General features: G+C 38.9%; 1 protein-coding gene across 1 annotated transcript in view; it reads left to right on the forward strand.

Annotated features, from left to right (window-relative positions):
- LOC149185935 (thioredoxin-like 2, chloroplastic) overlaps positions 1 to 23,835 on the forward strand; it is a 123,661-nt gene that overhangs the window by 30,038 nt on the left and 69,788 nt on the right. Inside the window, exons 2-3 of the mRNA XM_089410840.1 lie at positions 13,798 to 13,980; positions 14,856 to 15,020. Coding sequence (XP_089266966.1) covers positions 13,798 to 13,980; positions 14,856 to 15,020 — 348 coding nt within the window. The remainder of the gene's footprint in view (positions 1 to 13,797; positions 13,981 to 14,855; positions 15,021 to 23,835) is intronic.

Genomic DNA, 23,835 nt, shown 5'->3' on the forward strand with positions numbered 1-23,835 from the left:
CTTCCGACTCTGAACCTCCTGTCCGTCAAATATGCTCTGATACCATGTGAAAATTCTCTTGAAATGCAACAATTGGAAATAATTCTTCTAACTAAAAAATTAAGTATGCATTTTATTTTGTTTACGGCAAAATAATGAATTATTCACACTGCAATTTCTTCACCAAATAAAAACACTGCAGAAGCAAAAATATGAACTGGGAAATGCTAGCACACACTCAAAAAAATGACAATTACTTTTGGACAAATGTCCTTGGAAAAACCCAATGTGGGAAAACCGGTGCAACAACTGTGGGTTTTTTTATTATGCAATAGTGAATTCTGAGTACGATTAATATGGATGTGCAACTGACTATCCAATCTAAGAGAAATATAGCAAAATCAACTGAGGGAATTTACCCTCTTCTCCAAGCAATCTCGGTTCAAACTGACAAACCCAAGCAAGTTGTTTAAACCCTCTACGTAGGCCCTACGTTGCTTCTGTGCAGTCTGTCACACGCTCAACCCGGAATAACTACTACTCAAGCTGTCCTAGTTGCTGCTGACTGAGGAAGTGTCTCTCCTGCCTACTGTAAAATCTTCCCGGCCTCTGGAACCTGAAACGACCTCCACTCCAGCGAAATCGATTTGCCTCTTTGAGGCGCTGTGTAGGCCTTGTTACCTACCATTTTGTGGGTGATATCCCTAGGAGAATTTTTTTCTCCAAGATGATCCTCAATCGGCAGCTAACAGCGCCTTGCAACCACCAACTAGCTCATTGTGCCACTTCTTTGCCACTTGAGCCAGCCATGTGGTCCCTCACTCATCTGTCATGATCGTATGTTTGAAGGTGGGCCTCTCGAACCTAAAGGTATGCCTTGTTATTTGGTAATTGAGTATTATAGTGTGCTTACCATGAATTAATGGGGGGATTCGACGGAAAGAATGGGCTAGGACTGTGCTCTTGTCTCCTAGACCCCATTTTAGGATATTAACCTTGGATTCTAGTTCCGTGGGGTCTCTTTTACTGACCATTTAGCTTTAGGGATGGTATTTCACAGAAAACCCTGAATTTGGTTGCATGGTACCGTTCCCTCATCCACATATATTACCCCCTTTCCACTCATTATTACTCCATTCATCATTTCTCCCACCTGGGTCCACATGCGTCCACTGGGTCCACATAGGGCTAGCTCTCTCCTTCCCCTTGTCCACACCTTGGGTCAGGCCTGTAATGATGCCCTGGAGGTTGATGTAGCTAAAAAGTAAAGTAAAAGCACAATTAGCCACATTCAATAGGAAAATGTACCACAAAATGTACCACAAAATGTAAAGGATGGTCGGGACAAACACATTTAGCACGTGGGCAAAAACCAATACATGAACTCTAGCCCATCATCATGGCCATCACCCTGGTTCCTACAAGCTCTATGAGTCCCTTTCATCATATAGGAACTCATGATTGTCCCAACCCCTAGTGGGTAATGAACTGCTCTACCTGAAAAGGGGATATCCATTACTATATCTCACACATCATGCTCTTACCCCTAGAGCCCCGAGCAGTTAATTGAAGCAAAATTATAAAAAGGCAAAAGACATATAACAAAGGGTGGAAAAATCAAGGCTAGGCACCTCATGTACCACGATTGCTCCCTCATATACATTATGTACCCAAGCGTGGGCTTCCCTTTTACTAGCTACCCTTGTACCCCAACATGTGGCCCAGGGTTGCCCCTTCTCATTCCCTATTCCATTCAGCTCTTTATCACATACCACCACCTTTTAAAGGAAGTACCTTGGACATATTATCCCCTTTAAAAGTAGAAACCACCTAATGGGATACTTGGTTAACACTATTTGGAGTTGGGAGACATTAGCACATGCTAAAGCCCATTATGGAAGGGTAGGCCATTATGAAGTGCCGACCTGTGGTCCATGGTTTGTAAGCTCTTTTACTCGATTTTCTTGATGACTTGTTGTATTGGAAGACTAGGGAACGCATTAGATCTTATGCAGGATTGCAAGTGGTTTCCATCTTGGGTTTGGTCTCCCAATACATGGTCTTAACCCTCCAGAGGGTTACATTGACACATGTAGGGTGTGCGTTGAGAGCCATGGGCCTCCACAATAGTAGACAACACTCCATGGATCCTTAAAGATGTTCAGAGATTGCTCGAGATTCACCTATCGGACGAGGAGGATGCACCTGGTTCACCTTTGGCCAACCAACCCCATAGATGTACCATGCACTTGGCAATTGACCCAAAACGTATAGGATGATGTGGCATCACCTACACCATCATCGAGCCCTTACAGATGGTCTACAGACATCTTCGACTTACTTGGAGACCCATGAGGTCACTTGTGTGCCCTCACAGCGATTGAGAGCACCATAGGTTTATTATGTGAAGAACAAAGGACCAACCACTCGTCCATTACTTTTGGAAGTCCAACTCATCATTTTGGCACTTATGGACTTCATCAAGCCTCTAAGAGAGCCCGACGAGATGCATTATTGATCATTCGACTTCTTGGGAGGCTTATTATTTTATTTGTGAGCTAGTATGGTGGGCTTGTCACCATTAGATAGTTATTTGCACATTATTTTAGTTGTTGGGCTAATGTAGGCCGAAATTAGGTAATTCAAATTCCTAATGAGTGTATAAATAGGAGACGTGAATTCATTTGTATCATCACTTTGGATTGGATCATTCTTATCTTTAGAGAATTTCACACTTTTTCTGGGATGATGAATTAGAACATGGATGAATTTTGATGTTTGGATTGGAATATTTTATGTTGGAGCTTCTTTATTGTCAAATTGTTGATGGTTTGATATGTTCTATTACTTGTAAATACACACATTTAATGCTATTCTTGTTTTACTTTTTTCATATGCATTGAATGTGATTTTCGCTAAACTAGGGCTAATTGTTGCATTGCATAATTGCAAAATTGTGGAATTATTGTTTCTATATAGCATCTCTAAATGTTTGGGCCATGTGTATGAATGAAATCTCCTAGAGATAATTCCACCGGTGAATTTATCTTGATAAGCGATCTCTTTTTGCCAAGCGAAGTATAAAAGCTTTGAGGTCATTGCTTCTTGCACTAAAGGCCAAGCGAAGTAGTCCTTAAGGCCTCCTTGACCAGAATACGAGTTCCTTTTGCGTCATTCTCCTAGACTTCATTCTCCCTAAGGGATTAGGCACTGGTCCACCAATAGGTGATCACTGAAAGAACATTTTTCTCCACCTTTCCCTTTCTCTTCTAGGTCTAGCCAAGTTGGGTCACCTAGGGCATCAGATTCCAGACAAAATATCCAAGGAAAAAGTTCGATCTCTTAGCCTCTACTGTGTTGGTGCGTCCCCAAGGCCTCCTCCAAATTTGAAGCCATTTCGACGATGGAGTTGTGAGATAACCCAAGCCCTAGCTCTGAGATCAAACTTTGCCCTAGTATTCCCTAGGCTAGCACCTCATTAGGATTAATTTGACACTTTCGATTGGAAATTCTTGCTTTGATCCTTTCCCCTTTCTTCTCTGGGTTGAGAACATCATTGGTTGCTAGATTCTCTCTCCTTAACCTAGGTTGGGTCCACTTGGTCTCGTGTGGTCCCACACCTTTGAAAGGTCAATTCTTCAAGAAACAATTGGGAAGTCAAGTTCAATAAGGATTTTAGGATTGGGAAACTCCCTTACAAGGCATATTCCTCTAACCTAATCCTCAAATTCTCACCTCCTTATCCAAGAAATCTTTGTACCTTGCTTGAAGAGCAAGCAAGCTCCATTCTTAACCCCTTTCTAGGAAAAGGATCATTAAGGTCACTTCATATCCATTGGTTGATTCATTCTTCACAAGTGGAGGTCTCCTCCCATCGGTGAAAGTCCATAAAGAGTAGGGAGTCTTAGTTGAGGTGATAGTGGCCTAAGCCTCCATTGTTGCCCTTGATCTAGCAGTTGTACCCTTCGGAGTCCCTTTCATGCCCCCTGTTAGTTTGAGCGGTAACAGGCCTTGCATTGCCTCTTAGAGAAAATAATTCGGCCTTCTCTCTATGTCTCTCTGGAACTGGAAAACTTCCTCTAGATCACTGTCTCTGCCCCTCTAGCCTTGCGTCCTCTCCTTGGGTCAAACTCTACTGCTGATTGGATGGAACTGCCCAAGGAATTTGAATTGTTTGCTCTCTGTTGTGTGTTTCTCAATCTACCCATCGACCTCTTCTTATAATCTCCAGTTGTGATCAAGATTAAAACTTAATCGATGGTTGAGATCATCTCCAAGTCGATTCGTGTGAGTTTCTAGAGAATTCTCACCTTTATCAATTAATTACTATTAATTAACCATTTTTCCTAAGTTAGACTTAGGAAAAACTTAAATGATGGTCAATTAATTTAATTGAGCTATCTCTAGGTGGAATTTCCAGAAATGATTTCTAGGTTTTGGAGAACTCGTGTTTTAGCCTCTCCATGAAGTTTCAAGATTAGAGCACCATTCGATGCTACAAAAACTAACATTACTGGGAAAATGGCCTATAGAGAAAAGATAGATTTTTTACAGCAAAATTAGAACTTGGCAAACTTTCCCATGAAAACCCCCATCTACACCTAGTTGAATTTTCCTCTACTGATGTGGCCTTTGCAGCTCTTGAAACCCTCATACGTGCGGGTTGCCTCACATGAACCCTCCACATGCTCGACCCGTACACTATTCTCCTCACACATGGTTTCTCTGCAACCAAATTCACTCACACGTGCGACCTTCATCAATTTCTGGTGCTTAGAAAATCATTCTGGTCTTAGCCATCACTTGATCTTCCTTCTAGAATTTCCTATCACTGTTGCAACACTTATTTTCTCTTTAGTTGTGAGTATCACACTCATTCTTGTTGTGTTTTTCTCCTCTCCTAGCCTTGCTTTTATAATTTCTCATTGAGCTAAATGCCTAACCTTAATCTCCAAACTGATGGATGGCTAAGATTAAATCCTAACCTGCTTGAGGTCAGTAGGTGAGATTAAACAAATTTACTAAAGTAAATAATTTACTTTTCATTAGTTTATTTAGCTCAATATCCAACATAAATAATTATGCACTTTTCCTAAGTTAGATTAGGTAAATTACAAAAACAACTTAATAAAGTGAGCAAGTATGCTACAGAGACTTTGGACGAGTCCTGCATGCTTGACATAATCAATGCAAAAGTATCCATCTGTTGCTACAATCATCAACACAATTTTTAGGCCGACCTATCAATCAACAAGTGCAAGTGGTTAGTGATACGATAGGGATTTACTTCATGGAGGATGCCACAATATTTGTACCAACTATGAAATTCTATCATCCTTGAGTGTTATATTAATATAATGTGAAGAGGAAGCAATCGTGGGACTTGAGTTATCCTTTCCTTGGCCTAGTTTTACCACCTGTCATTTCCTTCTTTTTGCACGAGTTGAGTCACAAGCTTTATTTTTGTATCACTGGCCCTTTAAAGATGAAGTAGTTTTCTATTCATAGAGGTTGGTATATTCAAAGTTCCTTTTATTAGCATTAGCTATGAACTAGGTGAGGGTTGATGAGGGGGATAGAGTTTAGGCTAGGCTCTTGTCCACATACTTTATTACATCCTAGCCATTTTTTTGTATTTACCATTATGGCCCATGCTTTTTCTTTTATTTTTGTTGCATCAGCCTCTTAGGGAAAAGTTTCTAGGGCCCTACTGAATAATGAGGAAAATAGGGAACCAAAACTAGTGACAAAATTACAAATGGCAATCAACCCGAATATGGGATGTGGATACATCATGGAAAATGTTAAGCATGGATTACCATGGACACAAAACATCGATTAGTGCCTCATGTTTGTGCCCCTCTTGGGCAGTGGAAAGAAAGGCCTCAGGTAAGGTCACATTGGACTAGGGGCAGGGGATAACCACCAAGGTGAAGCATGGGAACATGGATACAACTTGTTGCACCCATTTTTTCAACATTCCAATGAAGCAGGATCTAGAAGCTTGAAGGAAAATTTTCAAAGTTGAAAATCATCAGCCAACAATTCTTATGTCATTATAAAGCCATTAAGCAAGTTTGAAATGTAAATGATGTTAGTAAGACTGTGTATTTATGTAACAACCTGGGTAACTTATTATTTTGGCGATGAATTTCATCCTAGGAGGTTTTTCATTTCACTGATTCATCCATGTTTCTAAACACGGATGATCGACAAAGTTTTTTCCTCCAACCTCACCCCAAAGCTAGGGTGGAATTTATTGTCGAAGTCTTAGGTGAGTCCTAGTGTCTTAGTTGAGTCTTTTGCAAAAGTGATTTGGAAATAATTTAAGCTAATTGGCTAAATTATTTTATTACAAATCACTTGGTCTACTAGATCACATTGTGTCGGAAAATTGGGTATGTATTTTGAGGGTCTATAATGAACAGGTATTCCCCTTTTGAGGGTTGAATTTGTAAAATCTTATGTAAAAAATATTTTAATGCATGGTCCCTCATACTTAGACAGCATGACTAAAATATTTGAGGGTGGAAAAATAGTTAATCCCCTCAAGTGTCAATTAATTAATTTTTTTGGCAAAATTAAAATTAAATCCTAAACCCAAAAAATTAATTAATTTGAGTAAAAAATAAAAATGTTACGAAAATTAAATTCTCCAAGTCGAAAAATTCGTGGGTCTAAAAAAGATTCATTTCTGGAGGCCCTCTATCAAGGAAATATTGGAGATTTCAAGAAAAATTGGACCTTTGGACCTTGGTGGTTAAGTAAAAGTCAAATTTTTGAGGAAATTAGCTCAAAATAATTATTTTTGAGCTAATAAAAAATAGTTTTAATGAGAAATTCAAAAATTCCTCAAAAATAAATATTTTCGACGGAAGAGATTAAAAGATCATCAAAAATTTATTGATGGTTGAGATTATTTTGACGGGGATCAAGCCAACTAGCCATTATTTTCCACTTGGAGGAACTTCTCTATAAATAGAAGGCATTTTGCTTTTATTTTTATCTTGATCTTGACTTTTGATTTGATGTAACTTTGTAAAAACTGGTGTAAAGCCATTGTTCTGCTGGGAACATTTTGATTATCATAATAAAAGACTTTTGGGTGCAGTTCATGGTGTCTTTGTCTCACTGATTTGTGGTATGTGCATTCCTATATTGTGCTTCAAATATTAATTAAATCGTTATTTCATTTGTAGATGATAGGAACATTCTATTGGTAAGTTTTGGGTTTATCTTAGGTGATCCGATTCATTGTATGTTCTAGCGGTTTCTTCTTGAGAAAATATATAGAGTTTGCAACTTTGCAGGTTCTCGACCCTTGGGTTCCAAGTTCACGAACTGTGGACACAAACTGAGCATGTTTGGATTCTGAATGTTTTATGTGATTTTCTAACTTCGCTAAGGCTGTGGTTTAACATTTATTTTTCGAAATACATCTACCCATTATCAAAGTCTATAAAAAATTTATCTTTCAAATATCTTTCAACCATTGTATACTTGTATATTTGTAAATAGATTTTGTATAATATTTTTTTGTAAATAAATTTTTATTTTCTAACCCTTGTTTTGCAGTTGGGGTTTGGGGTTTTTGATTTTTTTTGTATATATTGGGGTTTTGGGCACTTGTAAATTTATTTGTGCAGGTGAGATCAAAGAAAATTTGTTGGATTAGAGCTAGATCTAGTCCCTTGAGGGTAAGATCTAGCCTCTATAATTTTTGTAAGGCCAACAACTGAAGAATTTTGCAGTGATTTCAAATAGCAAATTCAATTTTGTATCAGGATTTGCAAATTGTCAGGCCTCCTAGGCCTAGCGTTGGCCATCCTCAGCGCCAAAGTCACCTATTTGTGGCCCCTTTAAGCCTGCGACTCCCTTTTAGGGAAGCTGTCTAGCCCTTAAGGGCCTCGACCTGCCTCTATGGCCCTTGACGTGGGCTTCCAGCCCTTGCTATCCCCCGGCCTCCCTTCCCTAAGCCCTCCTCTGCCTCGTTTAACCCCTTGGCCCCTTCATTTAGGCCTGCTGCAACCTTGTTTAGGCCTCTTGGCCCTCTGTCCAGCCTAGCTCGGCCCCACATTTGCCCTCCGTCCTGCACTTGCAGCCTAGCCGTGGCCTCAAAGGCCCTTTCCTTTGAGCTGCTGCCCCTTCTAGCCCTTGACGTCAAATCGATAGGCCTCTTCTTTAACCCTCTTGCCCTCATTCGTCACTGCTACTAGTCTCTAAATTTTTTGAAACTGATCCTTGGTGGGTTTTGCAGGAAAATTGGATAAAATTTGTGTTTTCAGGTGCCTTAATCATTGGAGGAAATTTTGGTAAGTGGGTAGTTTCTTCCAAGGCCCCAAGGCCTAAGAGTTTGGCTTCTAACCTTCACTATTCCTCACTGTTTGCTACAGCAGTCCTATCTCTTTGTAATAGTGATTAAATCTAAATTTGAATGCTCTAAAAATCACATATAAGTTGCCTAAGTATACTTAGAAATTCATGGTATAAGTTTACTAGTCATTTTGTGAATTGAGCATTGTTTATTTGGAATAAATCTAATAGTTTTGGTGACTGTTATCTCTGCATATCAAGGTCTGATCTTACAGTGGCATTTGCATCATTAAAACTCTTAATACATTAAGAAATTGGCATTTTGAAAAGTGGTTTGATATTAGCTTATTTCACTTGCATGTTGGCATCTCAAGTTTACATCTAGAAATGCTCTAAAGCACAAGCAATCTACTGCTGTCATACATCATCTTAGTGCTGTTATAATTGCTCATTTATATCACTTGGTACCATAAGATCATAAGTAACTTGAAGTGTTTCCAATAATTCATGCCTTGATGTGAGAAAATGTTTGTTTTCTTTATCTAATGTGCTTGTTGACATTGATAATATTGGATAAGAAAACTAACACTTGTTGTCCTTTGTGAGTTTACTCATAATCTTGTCAATTTTGCACTAAGTGGTTCACTCCCTAAAGCACATAATCTAGCAATCCTGGTTGTCTAAGTGAATGAATCTAAGAGCTCATTGAACATTGGTATCTAATTGTGAATGGTTATCTTATATTGGCATATCTTGAGAAGCTCTTAACTTGAAATCTAATTACATAAAGGAGACTAATTGTTGAAGCAATAATCTTGTTGAGCAATCATCATTTAAATATCTTGAAAGGTTTCTAATTGTCTCTAGTGATCGTCTTTGGCATCTTGCATAAAGGATCATTGGTATTGGGTGTTTTAATCTAATCAAACATATCTTGAATGATTGAGTATTATTATCTCTTTGAAGTATCTTGAAAGTTTCTAATTGAAGCAGGAGCATTGATAATTTTGTGATAATAATCGTTGGTATCTTGTTAAGCATTGATTAAATTATTCTAAGTGCTCCAATTATCATTGAACAAGTTATTATTGGATTTGAGCACATCTTGTCGCTGTTGAATAATTGTATATTGTGGGTATCAATTTGGCACTTGGTAACTTGGCACATTTTCTTGTGGTTAAGATGGTGATCTCATTGATAAGTACTTGGTGGTATAACTTAAGATCAAGTCATAATTAAGTATTTAAACAACTTAAACAATCTTACCTTAAGAATCACTCAATCCATCTTGCATTGCATTCTAAGTCTAGTTGCATTAATAACTTACCTCCAAGCATAAGCTTGGTTGATAGATATTTAGGGCCACCCTTTTTCAATTTAGCATGAGGAAGTTAGACCCTTTTTAGTGGTTAACACGGTGACCTTGCAATCGTTAGATCTACAGTATCTGTAGTGCTGGAGGCATTGGGTGGTTGGAACACAGGGGGAGGTATCATTAATCAAACCTTTGTTTGCTTTCCGTTGGCTTCCATCCCACAACCTACTTTAGTGACTAGTTCTAAAACAGTTATGAGGAAGGTTACGCTTAGAATAGGCATTTAACTTAAAATCAACCAAGATTTTGCATTTCACCTAGCTTGTAGGATCTGCACATCATATAGGATAGTCATTCATCCAAGCAGCGATTGTCCATCCGGTTACTTGGCATTTAATTGGTAATAAGCAAGAAGTTGACTCCATAAGGCATTGGTCTCACAATTCAATCTAATATAATTGTTAAGTCTTGCTAAAATTAACCAAGTAGCTAGGCCACTCGGGTCGTGTCTTCTGGACTAGTTGGTTGCCAACTTGTCCTTCATATTCACACTTCCATAGGGACTACCCCTTGTTGGAATTTCTAAGTCTGACACGGTAGAAACCCTTCATGCACTTTATTGATTTATTCCTACCTACTTGTTCTATTAATTAACAAGTTATTTACCATGTAAATACTGGAAATAAATACAAGTACATGCTCAACACATTACAGATCATCAACTGAAGGAAACAGAAACAAGCAGAGAAATGACACCGTTATTTTTGGACCAATGTCTCCAGAAAAACCGAATGTGGGAAAATCGGTGCAACTATCTGTGGGTTTGATTTATTAAGCAGTTTTAGAATACAATTTGGGTGCCAAATCTGGCTCACCCAACAGAGAAAAATCTTGGCAGTAGTACCTCCTTCGGAGATAGATGCTTCGGTTGAAACCATGGATAAACACTCCAGCAAATCCTCAGCTCCAATCCGCCCCACAAAGACCCCAACGTCAGCCTCTACGGATTGCATCAGCCTCTTCTGCCCTCTGCGTCAGCTTTCTCGGCAGTTCCCGACAGTTTCGGCTGTTCCCGGCAATTTTGGCTTCTACCCTCTGCGTCAGCTTTCCCGACTGTTCCAATAGTTCCCCGCAGTTCCCACTATTCCCTACAGTTCCGGCTTCTACCCTCTGCGTCAACTTTCCCAACCGCTGTGCGGATCCTCCCGACACTATCTCTGCCTCTTTGCTTCTGTATTCACTGCATCTCCTTCAGGCTAGAAACACTCTTGATGCTGAAGCTCCCTCTGTCACTAACAAGTGCTCTCTCTTTGACATCTGCGTTGTTGCAACAACTTTGTGCATCTCACACCGTTGTACACCTCTCTGTGCCATCTTGCACTGGTGCAACACTCCCGTGCTTCTCACACTGTTGCCTCACGTTGTCCTAGGAATCCTGCACTGTAGCTTCCTCTGTTGCTCCATCCGCATCCGTCTCTATTGACATCCGCCAGTACTGCGACTCCTCTTCGGGGCTCCCGTAGCAAGGTCTACTCCAAGAGGCTGGGTACCTCGAGGATCCTGCCCCTCATCGCTTGTAGTCCGTCTGACTATAGCTCAATGTCTCCCCATTTCCGCTCAAATGGTGTGTGAGCACTCATGGCACAGTCGCCATCCCTCAAGGCGAAGGCCTTGATATGGTGTTTATCTAGAGTGGACAGGATCTTGGCCTTCCAGACCACAAAGTTGGACGCTCCGTCCAGCCTATTTTGATCCCTCAGCCCATTCACGACCATCTCTCTTCTCTTCTCTGTCGACTCCTCCGAGTCTCTCTACTTCCCGCCTGGAAGTTCTCGGTTAGAGTCCTGCTGAGTCTCTCTACTTCCCGTCTGGAAGTTCTCGGTTCGAATCCTCCGAGTCTCTCTACTTCCCGCCTGGAAGTTCTCTTCTAGACTCCCTCTGAGTCTCGATTTCCCTCTTGGAAATCCTTCTGCCAATCGTCAAGTTGCCCCTCTGATCGTTTGTGCAACTGCACCACTAATTTGGATCCCTTGGCTAGAAATCTGCCTCGACAGCAACTCCCTCCCCTTGGTCTTGCCCTGTTAGGTATTGTTCTAACTACTGTACCCCACCAACTTCACTCTGCAATTTACCCACAACCTCCTAAGCCCTAGAAAATTGAAGGTTAGAGCTTCTAGGCTCTGCGCAATTCCAGCACTAGCAAAATACGCACCTCCTAGCCATGAGCGTCAATCCTTCCTGATTGAGAAAGATGACCGGGCACTATGTAGGTTGAGTCTGCTCCCCTTTGCCACTGTGCTGATCCTCTTCCCGGCTCAAACTTGATGACGCAGGCACTGCGTCACCCCTTCCTTGCTGCTTCTTTTCTAGGAACAACTTTTGTGACTCCGCTGCTCTGCTCGGCTAATGTCCTCAGTTCTACTGTGATCTGCAATTACGCTCTGATACCATGTTGGAATTTCTAAGTCTGACACGTTAGAAACCCTGCACTTTACTCATTTATTCCTACCTACTTGTTCCATTAATTAACAAGTTATTTACCATGTATGCTCAACACATTACAGATCATCAACTGAAGGAAATAGAAACAAGCACACAAATGACACCGTTATTTTTGGATTAATGTCCCCGGAAAAACCGAATGTGGGAAAACCGGTGCAACTATCTGTGGGTTTGATTTATTAAGCAGTTTTAGAATACAATCTGGGTGCCAAATCCGGCTCACCCAACAGAGAAAAATCTCGGCAATAGTACCTCTCCTTCAGAGACAGATGCTCTGGCTGAAACCCCGGATAAACACTCCGGCAACTCCTCAGCTCCAATCTGCCCCACAAAAAACCCAGTGTCAGCCTCTAGGGATTGCGTCAGCCTCTTCCGCCCTCTGCGTCAGCTTTCCTGGTAGTTCCCGGCAGTTCCGGCGTCTGCCCTTTGCGTTAACTTTCTTGGCTGTTCCGATAGTTCCGGCTGTTCCCGACAGTTTCGGCTTTTGCCCTCTGTGTCAACTTTCCTGGTTGCTGTGCTGATCCTCCCAACACTATCTCTGCCTCTTTGCTTCTGTATTCACTGCCCCTCAGCTGCAACTCCAGATCACTCTCTCAACTTTCTTAGCAAACCAACGCTAGAAAGTTGAAATCTTGATCTCTTGGTGTGTTATCCAAGTGACCCACAAGCCTTCTCTTATACTTTTCTGGTTGACAAATCAACGGCCGAGATTAAGTCCCTAATCAATGACTAAGATTAGATCTGGTTTGATCCATGACTTTTGGACCATTCTAACACAGTTTTATATTAATTCACATTAATATTTTATTTTCCCTAAGTTTAGACTTAGGGAATTTATTAAAAATATTAATTATTTTAATATCTTCCAAACTGTTTAGAATTTGCCCAAACCCTTTCTGAGTATTGGAGATCTCATGTGCCTTAGCCTCTCCACCAAATTTTGTGGCTAGAGCACATCAGATGCTACCCCAAATCAACACCCCTCATAGCCTATTGTTGGGAGACAATTAGAATGGAAAGGTCGGGGATCAGAGTGACAGCCCTTGACCTGAGTCGTCGCAGTGCCTGTACAATCTGAGCGACAACACAACCAAAAGTGGTCTATCATTCAGTTCAACCTGTGATCCATATTGGAATGCCCTTATAAACATCAAATGAAAGCACATACTTGCAAAAATAGTTCATGTACCTTGCAATAGATGACCCACTTTCATTGGATGAGTATGCTAAATGTCATAAAGTACTTGACCAAAGTATGGATGGAGGGCCTTTGAGGCTAGCTATCTGTAGATCATCATAGGGTTGCTGGCTAGCAAGTTGATTAGAATAGGAGAAATTTTTTCTCCTAGGGGTTATCCTCTTGGTTGGATAAAAGGACCTAGAAAACAAGGTCACATGGGCCACCTATAAAACACAATAAGTTGGTTAACTACCCAAAGATTTGCCCATAAAGGGCACACCATCCACATAATGAGCTGGCATGTGGCCACAACTGAAGATTAGTCAAAATACCTCAACAAAAATTTCCCCGAGTATCTGCTCAACTAGTTCGCAGCTGCTGGGTAAATTTAAAAAGGCACTTCTACACTGACCTGGTTCAACATTAATGATGATAATGGGATGTTGTCTACTCTTATACTTATTCTCTGTTATTGAATTGTAACCTTGTATTCACTTTTACTGTTCAGGTACATGCGTCAACTATTAATAATGAAGAGATGAAATGGTGGGAAAAAAGTGGAGGGCCAAATATGCGTGATATCCATTCAACTCAAGAATTTCTGGATGCACTCAAAGAGGCTGGCGACAAGCTTGTTATTTCTGAATTCTATGGCACTTGGTGTGGTTCTTGCCGAGCACTCTATCCAAAGGTAAATTTACAACTGTACTTGGCAATAGTGACATGTCCTTGAGATTCAAATGCTGCTGCTTTCTAATATCTTATAAGTTTTTTATATATTCGGTTTGATTGAATTTTGACAATATCCTGACTGATATTTGATGCTTGGCACATGTGCATTTTTTGAATGGTATTAAGAATTTGTTATGACTGGTGATTTTATTGTGAAAGGAAGTCATATAATGTTCGTAGTGACTACTGTAATTGTATAAGGAAACAGATACCAATGCCAAAAGTTCATCTACTTTGCAGGAATTCACTATTGATTGGGAAGTAGTTTGGAGTTAAGATACAGAAGGAATGCATTCTTAAGTTTTCATCTTGGAATGCTTCTTTTCAGAAAATGCACAAAATGCTGACTTCAGCTCTCTGGATTTTCCATCTGCATTTGCTCAAGGAAATCAAATCAATCAATTGTAAAAAAATGGAATTATCTTCCACTGATGTTTTCCATATTTGAAAGAGCTTTTAAATATGTAATCTTAAAAGTATTATGCGTGGGCCGTAATTAGAATTGGAAAGTCAGTTGTTAATGTGACAGTGTATTGTGTGGCCTTTTACACAACATTTTTGTTATTGCTGAAAGGTTAAGTACTACTAAAATGCTAGAAAGATATATTGCACAACAATATTTCCTTCTTTTACATGATATTGAGATCCATCTTGTCATTTACTTCAAAGAATTGTGTAACTGAGTTAAAATGCTAAAACCTGCCAGGACTATTTGTGGAGGAAAGTTATCTTGCATGGAATTGATTATTTTTACGTGTTGTACTTGTGCTTTTCTTTGACTGGTACCTTTTGACAATTGATCATTTTGTATGTGGATTATGTTGTATGTGGCAGCTGTGCAAGATAGCTGCAGAGCACCCTGATATTGTATTTTTAAAAATCAACTTTGATGAAAACAAGCCAATGTGCAAAAGCTTAAATATCAAAGTTCTTCCCTATTTTCACTTCTATCGTGGAGCAGAGGGATGCATAGAATCATTTTCTTGTTCATTAGCAAAGGTACGAATGAAATAAATCACATCACGCTTTATTTTGACCTCATTCCTGTTTGAAACTTATATTTATTAGCTTTTATCTTGGTTCTCTTTATCCTGCTGTGGAAACTTCGTTGTATTTTTTCATTTTGTATTTCTTAACTATCTCCTTTGTGCCTTTGTTAATCCATCGCGGCTGGGTATGAGTGTCAATACTCAATAAAATGTTTTTGGGAGTCATATTGTTAGAGGGTCATAATTAATATCATTGACCCACATTAACTATAGGTTAATTGCGGAAGAAGTTAGATAAGTTACATGATTTATACAATAATTCAATGTTGATGTATTTAATGACACCTTCATTAACAAACAATTATTTTTCCATATATTTGTTTCGCTCTCATGGTCATGCATCTCTGATAACAAACAATGCTATTAGAGCCATGTGGATACTTTGGGAAATAATGAAATATTCATGTAGGATCAAGTTTAAAAAGTTAGGACAGTTCAACGAGAAAGTGTCTTTGAGTAAGGCAAGTGATATTATCAAATTATAGAGGTCTTTTTGTTTATTTAGAAAGTTTAGTCATTTGATGAATTGAGAGAAAATAATTTATGAAAGACTAATGGTGGAGGCATGATAGAGTTTTATAATTTTTGGAAGAAGATCCTCAATAGAATAAAGGGATGCAAATGCCCTCACGTAACAAGACATTGGTCCCAATTGTGGAGAAGGAAACCCACACATGCCAATTTGTGATCCACACAGAAGAATAGAGATGTTGGAGGAGACATCAATATGTGACTTTCCAAGTTTCCAAGGAAATACTATCATCTATAGATTTGTGGCCAAGTCAAACAGTAGAGACCTTGACGAGATGTTAATTTCCTACTTTCCAAGGTAGCACTGTCATATATAGATGTGTAGCACATGCGAAGAGAAACATATACGAGATAGATGCCTTCAATCAGAAATGTATGTACGTAAGAGTTTTAGACAGGATTCCATGCCTTTAGGGAGTTAAGTTTGTTATTTCTAAGCGATCTATTTATTACCTCTTTCATAATGAATCTTATAGCTTATTGTCTTGCCATTCTTTCTTATTTAAATATTAGGATGTAAGGATTACTGTGATAATGTCACTCTATGACTTTAGGGTATGTTAATGTTTAATATTTGTGTAAGGCAACCTATCCTGTATTCGTATGTGGAAGTGATTTTCTTAATGAACAATGATATATAAGGAGGTAAACTCCATTGTAATAAATGCACTAGTTATTCATTGATAATATCATATTTTGTTATTTTATCATTTTTTGAGCTCAATTACTCAACCCTATATAGGCCTTCCTTATTAAGTGATCTAGCTCATATTGCAATATGGTATCTTTGGCAATTTTGTGGGTCGATTTGCCTACATGTGGAGTGCTTGAGTCCCCAGCGTACCCTTCATGGGTATCTTTTAAACCTGTGGAAATTCATGGTAGCTCATTTTGTAATATGGTATCAAAACAAGGAAGAGTCGAGGAGACTAAAGCAGTATCAAGAGTTTCGAGATTTTGAAAGACAAGGTTTCCACTCCTGTGACTTCCATAGTTTGAGAGACAAAAAGTCTGTGAATGTGAAGACCTACAACTTTTTGTCGTATAATCAACCTATTTAAAGTTTAAAGTTTAAACGCATGTGGGGAATTGTGAAAGGGACTAAGAAATCAGCCACAGATCCAAAAGAATTACTGGAATGGTCGAAAAGATGATAAAGGAAAATCTATTAGTGGCCTTGCTCTCATAAACTCAGAATTGCATCATATAGATACGGAAAAATTATCAAAGGTAAGCTGGGATAATTTAAATAAGCTATTTGGAGCACAAATAGTGAATGCAAAGTTTTCTTTGAAGCTACAATCATTTAATTTTAAGATGTCAGTTGAAGTTGCTATGTTTAGTCTCATAAACAATATGAGATCGATTCTCGAACAATTAGCAGAAGTTAAGGATGTGGTGGATGAAGAGGATGACAAAGCCATTCTATTAAATAGTTTTCCATCTAAATACAACAATGTTATTTTTACTCTTCTCAAACTATAGAAGATATCATTGTTGCTCTCTCAGCTGAAGAAAAGAGAACCATTACAGGGGATACATAAGGTGGTACTCAACCTGAGATGGCATTATACTCATGAAACAATCATAGAAGATTAGCTAAAGACAAGAGGGAGATGGATTGTTACTAATGTGATAGCAAGAAAATGGGTCACAGAGCTTGGGACTGTATATTTCAAGCCAGTGACATTCTCAAGGGAAAAGTCAAAGATAGACTACATGTAGCTAATGCAATCATTGTTGAAAATCCATCAAATAGTGGCAATGGTGATTATCTTAGTAAAGACAGGGCATTCTACACATTTTAAGAAGCCCACATTTTAAAGATAGGTAACAAGAATTGATCTAGTGTAGATATGACTCAACATTGATGGTTGCTCAAAAAGTTCTAGAGGTTGTGAATCTTGGGGGATCATACCCTTATGAGGCTCATGAGACTACTTGATGGAACACTCTGAATGTAGCTCAACACGGACAGTTATCCAATAATTTGAGATTTTCCTAATTATGGCATTTGAGGAGGTAGAGTTCGGAACTCAAGGATTCATTTTGGGCACTATACCTTTACAAGGGAGCTATATGGAGCTCTACTTGGTCCAAAAACTGTTTTCAAAGAAGATGCGTCTGAAGAATGTTTGGTTCTGATGTTTTAGTTTCAATCAATGTGTTTTATCTCCGATTGGTATGTTTTTCTTTTAGTACTACAAAGAGTTAAGAGGGGGTGTTAGGGTTCGTAGTGATCTATCGCACATCCATGAGTGAAATTGATTTGCTCAGTGAACAATGATATATAAGCCTTAAGGAGATATACTTTGTTGTGATAAATGCATTAGTTATTCATTGATAATATTGCGTTGTGTTATTTGGTAATCTTTCTTTGAGCCCAATTATGTGGCTCAACCCATCTAGGCATCATTTAGTGATTTAGATCATTTTGTAATATTTATCTTGTTATTATAGTTATAATTTATCATGGTATTAGAGCCATTTTAACACTTAGGAGCATATGAAAGTGGAGGTTGAAGAAAGGAGACTGTACTTGTTGGAGACCACAAGGGGAAAAAGTGTAAACTTTTAAGCTCAGGTGACTGTTGTCCTAATGGTCTCTCATTAAATAACTCAAAATATAATAAAATAAAAAAAATAACTTTTTTGGACATTGCATAAATCAACAATTGAAAGATGAATAGTGGAAGAAATAAAACACACATATACGGGTTTCTCCTTCTAATAAGCTTTTCATACCTTTGATTGAAGCTTACAAGGTGACCTGTATAGCCTGTTTTAACAAAGACTTGTGTGGTTTATCATATCACCTCAAGCACTAGCGTACAATTTGTTTAAAAGAGGGTATAGCCACAATAATATAGACTGCTTTGTTTCTTCCTTTCCTAGACAACAAATTGCTCTTTCTCTCCTCTCAACAGCTACAACATGCTTTGATAATCCACACAAGATTGTGTATGGCCAGATCTGGAGGTGTACTTTCTATGCATAAGAAATGACAACTACAATAATGGTAATGTTTGTATGACCTACTAATATATTGAGGGTCTCTTTAGAAATCTGGTTTTCTTATCCTCGAACAAAGAAACCCTTCTTCCAACTCGCTTGCTTTCTTCTCATATATGAGATGGACTTCTCCTATCTTGTCCTCTTTATGCTTTGAGAGAGATAACTAATCTCGTCAATTGTAGCTACCATCTATCTCAATCATGAGATGGGCGACCAAGATTAAATCCTAATCTAAGTCACTAGTGTTCTAGAACTTCTAGAGCATTTCCTTTAGATTCCTAAGACTAATCGAATACGAAACATAAGACATTCACTTTTCCTAAGTGGTCAGTAAAGAAATGTCTTGAAATACTTCATGCTGGTTCTTGTGCAAGAAGTTTTCACTCGATCACATTTCTCAACAAAAAGCACTGTTGGGTTGTTGAGAAAATATGAGAGTTGAGACTGCAATGTATACAAAGGTGTACAAAAAATTAGAAGAAGCCCAAAAGTCTATTTTTCATTTTGAAAAATGAGAAAAGTTTTAAGGATGTTTTTACTCTTAAGTACAAAACTTAGGAAATATGGGAATATCTTAAATAGAAAAAGGGAGATCTTTGTTTAGCTAGAAGGAAAAAATTAATAGAGTATATTAAACTTAAGAAAAGAGATTTATGTTTAGTCCCCTAAAGTTTGTCCAACTTGTTGAAGTCATTGTTTACTTTTGCTTTGAAGAAATATTGAAGACGAGAGAAGAAAAACTGATGTCATCAGAGAAGGATCTTGTATGAGACAGTAAGGACTTGACCTATAGGATGTTGCTAAATATTGAGCCACTATTTGGAGAGGAAGAATACACCATTTGAAAAGAGAAGAGAGGAGCATGTAGTCACAGAAGAGAATGTGTTGCATGGTTTTTGATAGTGCATCTACAATTGGAAGTAGTTTTGAAAATTGTTTTAGGATGAGGACCACAATAGTAAGAAGAGCAATAGAAAGAAGTGGAAGAAGGAGAAGAACAACATCAAGAAGAGTGACAGGGAGAGGAGTAAGTGTAGGTTTTAACCCTGTACAATTAATTGCTGCGAACAGATTCTTCATTAAAATAGAAAAGATGCAATGGCAAACACAGAAATTTTATATTGGAAACCCAAACCTAGAAAACCGTCGATTTTTTTTTCAATATCCATAAATTGTTAATCCATTTGCCATGGATTAGAATACAACCATAGTTCCTTAACTGAAACTACAAAGCCATGGACAAAACCACCATGTGCCACAAATTGCTAAAGGCGAAAATCATGTGCTGAAAACTGCGAAAAATGGATGCAAAAAAAAACTGCCTAATTTTTTTGAGGCATTGCTCTCAAACCCCTGTGTAGGGGGTGGCTCCACCCCCTTGCGAACCCCTTGAGCAGGGTGGGCTTCGTCCCCCCTTGCACAACGTATAACGCGTGCTAATAGTTGTGCAAATAATATAACACATACCCAACCTTCTCCCACTTGTTTTCTTTGTACACAAGGGGTGCAGGGGTACATGATCAACATGTTGAAAATGTAACTAGTTTCGGTTTTCATAAATATTGTTGTACTCATTTCAATATGTATCCTATGTAACAAACAAGAGAAGAAAATAAAAAGTTATTATTATTAAAGCATGGGTTTCATGGTCATTATTGATGGTCTTCTAGGTAAAAGCACGTTCTTCATGATTTTAGGGTTTGTTAGGTCTTAGGATTTATTGTCATGAGTTAAAGGAGTCAACATCATGTTTATAAGACCCTTCCGGGCAAAATGTAATTGTAAAAAGAATTATTTTCGAGTCTAGAAAGTCTTGGAAACTCCAAAAGTACAAGTTGGCTTGAAGGAGGGAATTCGACCCCTTGGAAAGGCTATATAAAGAAGCAGTTCGACCTCAATTAGCACTCACTCGCTCAAGAAGTTCAATCTCTCAAGAAAGAATTCAATTTGTAGCTGGGAAGTGTTAATTTTTGAGTAGCTTGGGAGGTACTCCAAGCCCTAGGGTTCAGGGTTTGGAGGTTGGAGCACCACAAGAGTCACTTGTGGGCTTGGAACCCAAGGTTGGGGTTTTGCACCCATTGATGTTTGGGCCAAAACCATGGAGCATTTTGGACATGTGATGGATGTAGACGATAGAGGACGATGAGGAGAATCCAATACTTCGAGAATCGTCGAAATCCATGATGTCCTTGATGAGTTATGAATTTTTGAAGTTGATAATGAATTTTTGGGCATTCAAGTCATGTAGGCTTGAAGTGGAAATGTCCAAAAGATGTGTCTCTTCAAGAATTTGGTGGAGCCCTTCTTATGCACATAAATAGAAGAAAAGGAGATCATTTCTAAGCATCCAATGTGCATCAAATCATAGGAGACCATCATTTGAGGGCCGAAGTTTAGGAAGGAGGTCAAAGTTAAAGAAGGAGAGCCGTTTTGGTTTGAAATTGTGCTTTGCCAGAGGCCGAGTTAGGACAGAAGTAGGCTGAAGCCTCAAGGGACAAGTCTGGGCTGTGTAGAGGTAAGTTTGTGGCATTATCATCTCTGTTTAGGGTTGTGGTTGGGTATAGGAGTCTTCTTAGGGAGCCGAGGTCTGTTCCTTGGTGAACAATGCGTTGTTTGTGTAAACAGTGGCATAAATTGAGCCCTACAACTCAACGTTTGACAATAACAAGGAGGAGGGATTATGACGCGACTGTAGGAGGCTAGTTGAGGGTATATGAGTGGGTTGACAGGTGGTTGTTGGAAGCCCTAACCAGGAAGCCTCACTAACAACAGTGTACACCAGTTCAGAAAGCAGTCAAGCATGGTTGGTTGATGATCTCATGTTGATTTGATGCTAGGTGGAAGGTTGTTCTAGTGTGGACAAAATTTGTAGCAGTCTGTGGGAGCCAATTGGAAGGCTTAACGTGGTGGTTAGAAGCCTTTCCTTGGAGAATATTTCACAATGATCAGATTGGGTGCCATTGGACTGGTGGAGGGCAGCGTGTTGGTGACCCAAAGTAGCCTTTGACAAGTAGTCATAAAGTGAGCTTGACAGTTGAAGGTGTTGAAAAATGTGTAACTAGATTCGGTCTTCATAAGTATGAAATGTATTCTTATAAAATATAAAATGAAAGGAAATTATTATTGAAGCTTGGGTTTCATGCTCAAGTCCTTTTATTTTATAGGTCAAGCACCCCTTGAGTGCTTCTATTGTTTAAGAGTCATTGTAATATATTGAAGACCCTATGGGCACATTGTATCATGTAAAGAAAAAATTGTTTTTGTCCTTAAAGTGTTGAAATTACCTCCAAGATCAAGTCGGCCTACATGAAGAGCCACGTCTACCTTTGAAGAGGCCTATATATAAAGAGGAACTCATCCACTATTAGACACTCACTCACATCTCATTCTATGCGAAGAAGAGGACCAAGAAAAGTCAAAGAAGAAGGATGAAAAGGGAAGTCAAAGAAAGTCGAAGTGCTTGGGCTAGTTATCTCTCTCCCACATGAAAGTCGAAGCTAGTGTTTATGTGTTGGAGCTGTCTTTGGTTCAATCTTGGAGGAAAGAGAGAAAGGAAGTCAATCGAAGGTGTCTTAGGGTGTCTCACTAGCCCTAAGTCTCAAGAAGAGGTAAGCGAAGGGAAGAAGAGTCTATACGAAGAAGATCGAAGTCTTTAAGAAGAGCAACAATAGTTGCAGCAGTTGCCGGGAGACAGAATTTCAGATCTATAGTAGGAGGTGGAAGTTCTTGCAGTAGGAGGTCGAGTTGATCTTGATCTTGGAGGGTATTTGTCTGAGTCACTAGGTCATGGTATTCGTTAATTGAAGGATCTATAAGAAGAGAAAATATTTAAGGGTTTTCCCCTCAAGAGGAGGGGTTTTGGCCCTGGCTTGCAGCCTATATACTGTGTCACTGTTCTTATTGTTTTGGTAGTTGTTTGATGTATCTCACACTGTAATAATAAGGAACAAAGCTAACAAGGTAAAAGATAACACAAACAATTATCAAGTTAAAAGAGAATTAACATACTCACTGCCCTATTGAATTCTCAACATGGTATCAAAGCTAAGGTCATCTAAGGGCATCATGAAGATCTCCTCTACAGTAAAGAAGTTAATCAAGAAGATTGCAAACCATCTTAAGAAAGGTATCAAGGAAGCATGGAGTTTCTTATTCTCTACAAAGAAGGTATCAATCAAAGAAAAGGATGGAGGTCTCTTCTCAGCTCTCTCTGGTACATTCCAAGATGAAGACATTTGGGTAATTGATAGTGGTGCATCAAGGTACATGACTGGCCACTCCAATCAATTGAAGACATTATCAAAAGGAAAATCACCTTATTTAGTGGAACTTGGAGATAACAAGAGCTATCCTGTGAAGGGTATTGGATCAATGTTATATACCTAGGGGGGGTAATATGGGGTTCAAAGGGAGGTACCCAAGGTAATAATGTAATAATGGGATGGGCCATAGTAATAAATAAGGTGGTTAACCCATATCATGTAAGGGACCACAAGTAGTTAGTAATAATGTAATGGGCCCATGGTATTAGTTTGATGGTATGAGGGAACCATGGTAATAATCCATGGTATTGTATGTATGAGGCCTATATAGAGGCTAGAGACTCCACACGGAGAGATGTCAAGGAATATTGTATGAACAGGCATATGGCTTGTGGAGTGTTCTCCTTCCCTAAGGAGTGAATGTATGGTGTTGCCCTACCTTAAGGGTTTAATCAATAAAGTGAATCATTTCTATCTATTCAGATCTTGTTATTTCTTAGGGTTTATTTGCATTGTCTTATATTGTTATATCAGTCATATCAGAGCTATAACAAGTGGTATCAGAACTATAACAAGTGGAATCAGAGCTCTAACAAGTGGTATCAGAGAACTTTCATGGGAAAAAAAGTGGAGAATTTTTTTTATTTTTATTTTTTGCAGGATTTCGGGGGCGGCGAGTTTGCAGATCAGATCTGTATGTGTTGGTGCAAGATCTGTAAAAATCTAATTGCAGATCTGGATTCTTTGTGAAAAAATACCCGATTTCAAAAATAAAATCGGCCGAATCGGAGTCCGGATGAAAGAGATATCGCTGATCTAAAAATCAGTGGTGTTGCAGACAATTTTTCGGGGCAGCGAGTTTGCGGCGCAGATTTGGATGTCTTGGTGCAAGATCTGCAAAATCTAATTGCAGATCTGAATTCTTTGTGAAAAAATACCCGTTTTAAAAAAAAAAAT

The sequence above is a fragment of the Pinus tabuliformis genome, chromosome 3_1, assembly GCF_031772625.1.
Source record: "Pinus tabuliformis cultivar Carrire ecotype Pingquan chromosome 3_1, CPIR1, whole genome shotgun sequence".
NCBI lineage: Eukaryota > Viridiplantae > Streptophyta > Pinopsida > Pinales > Pinaceae > Pinus > Pinus tabuliformis.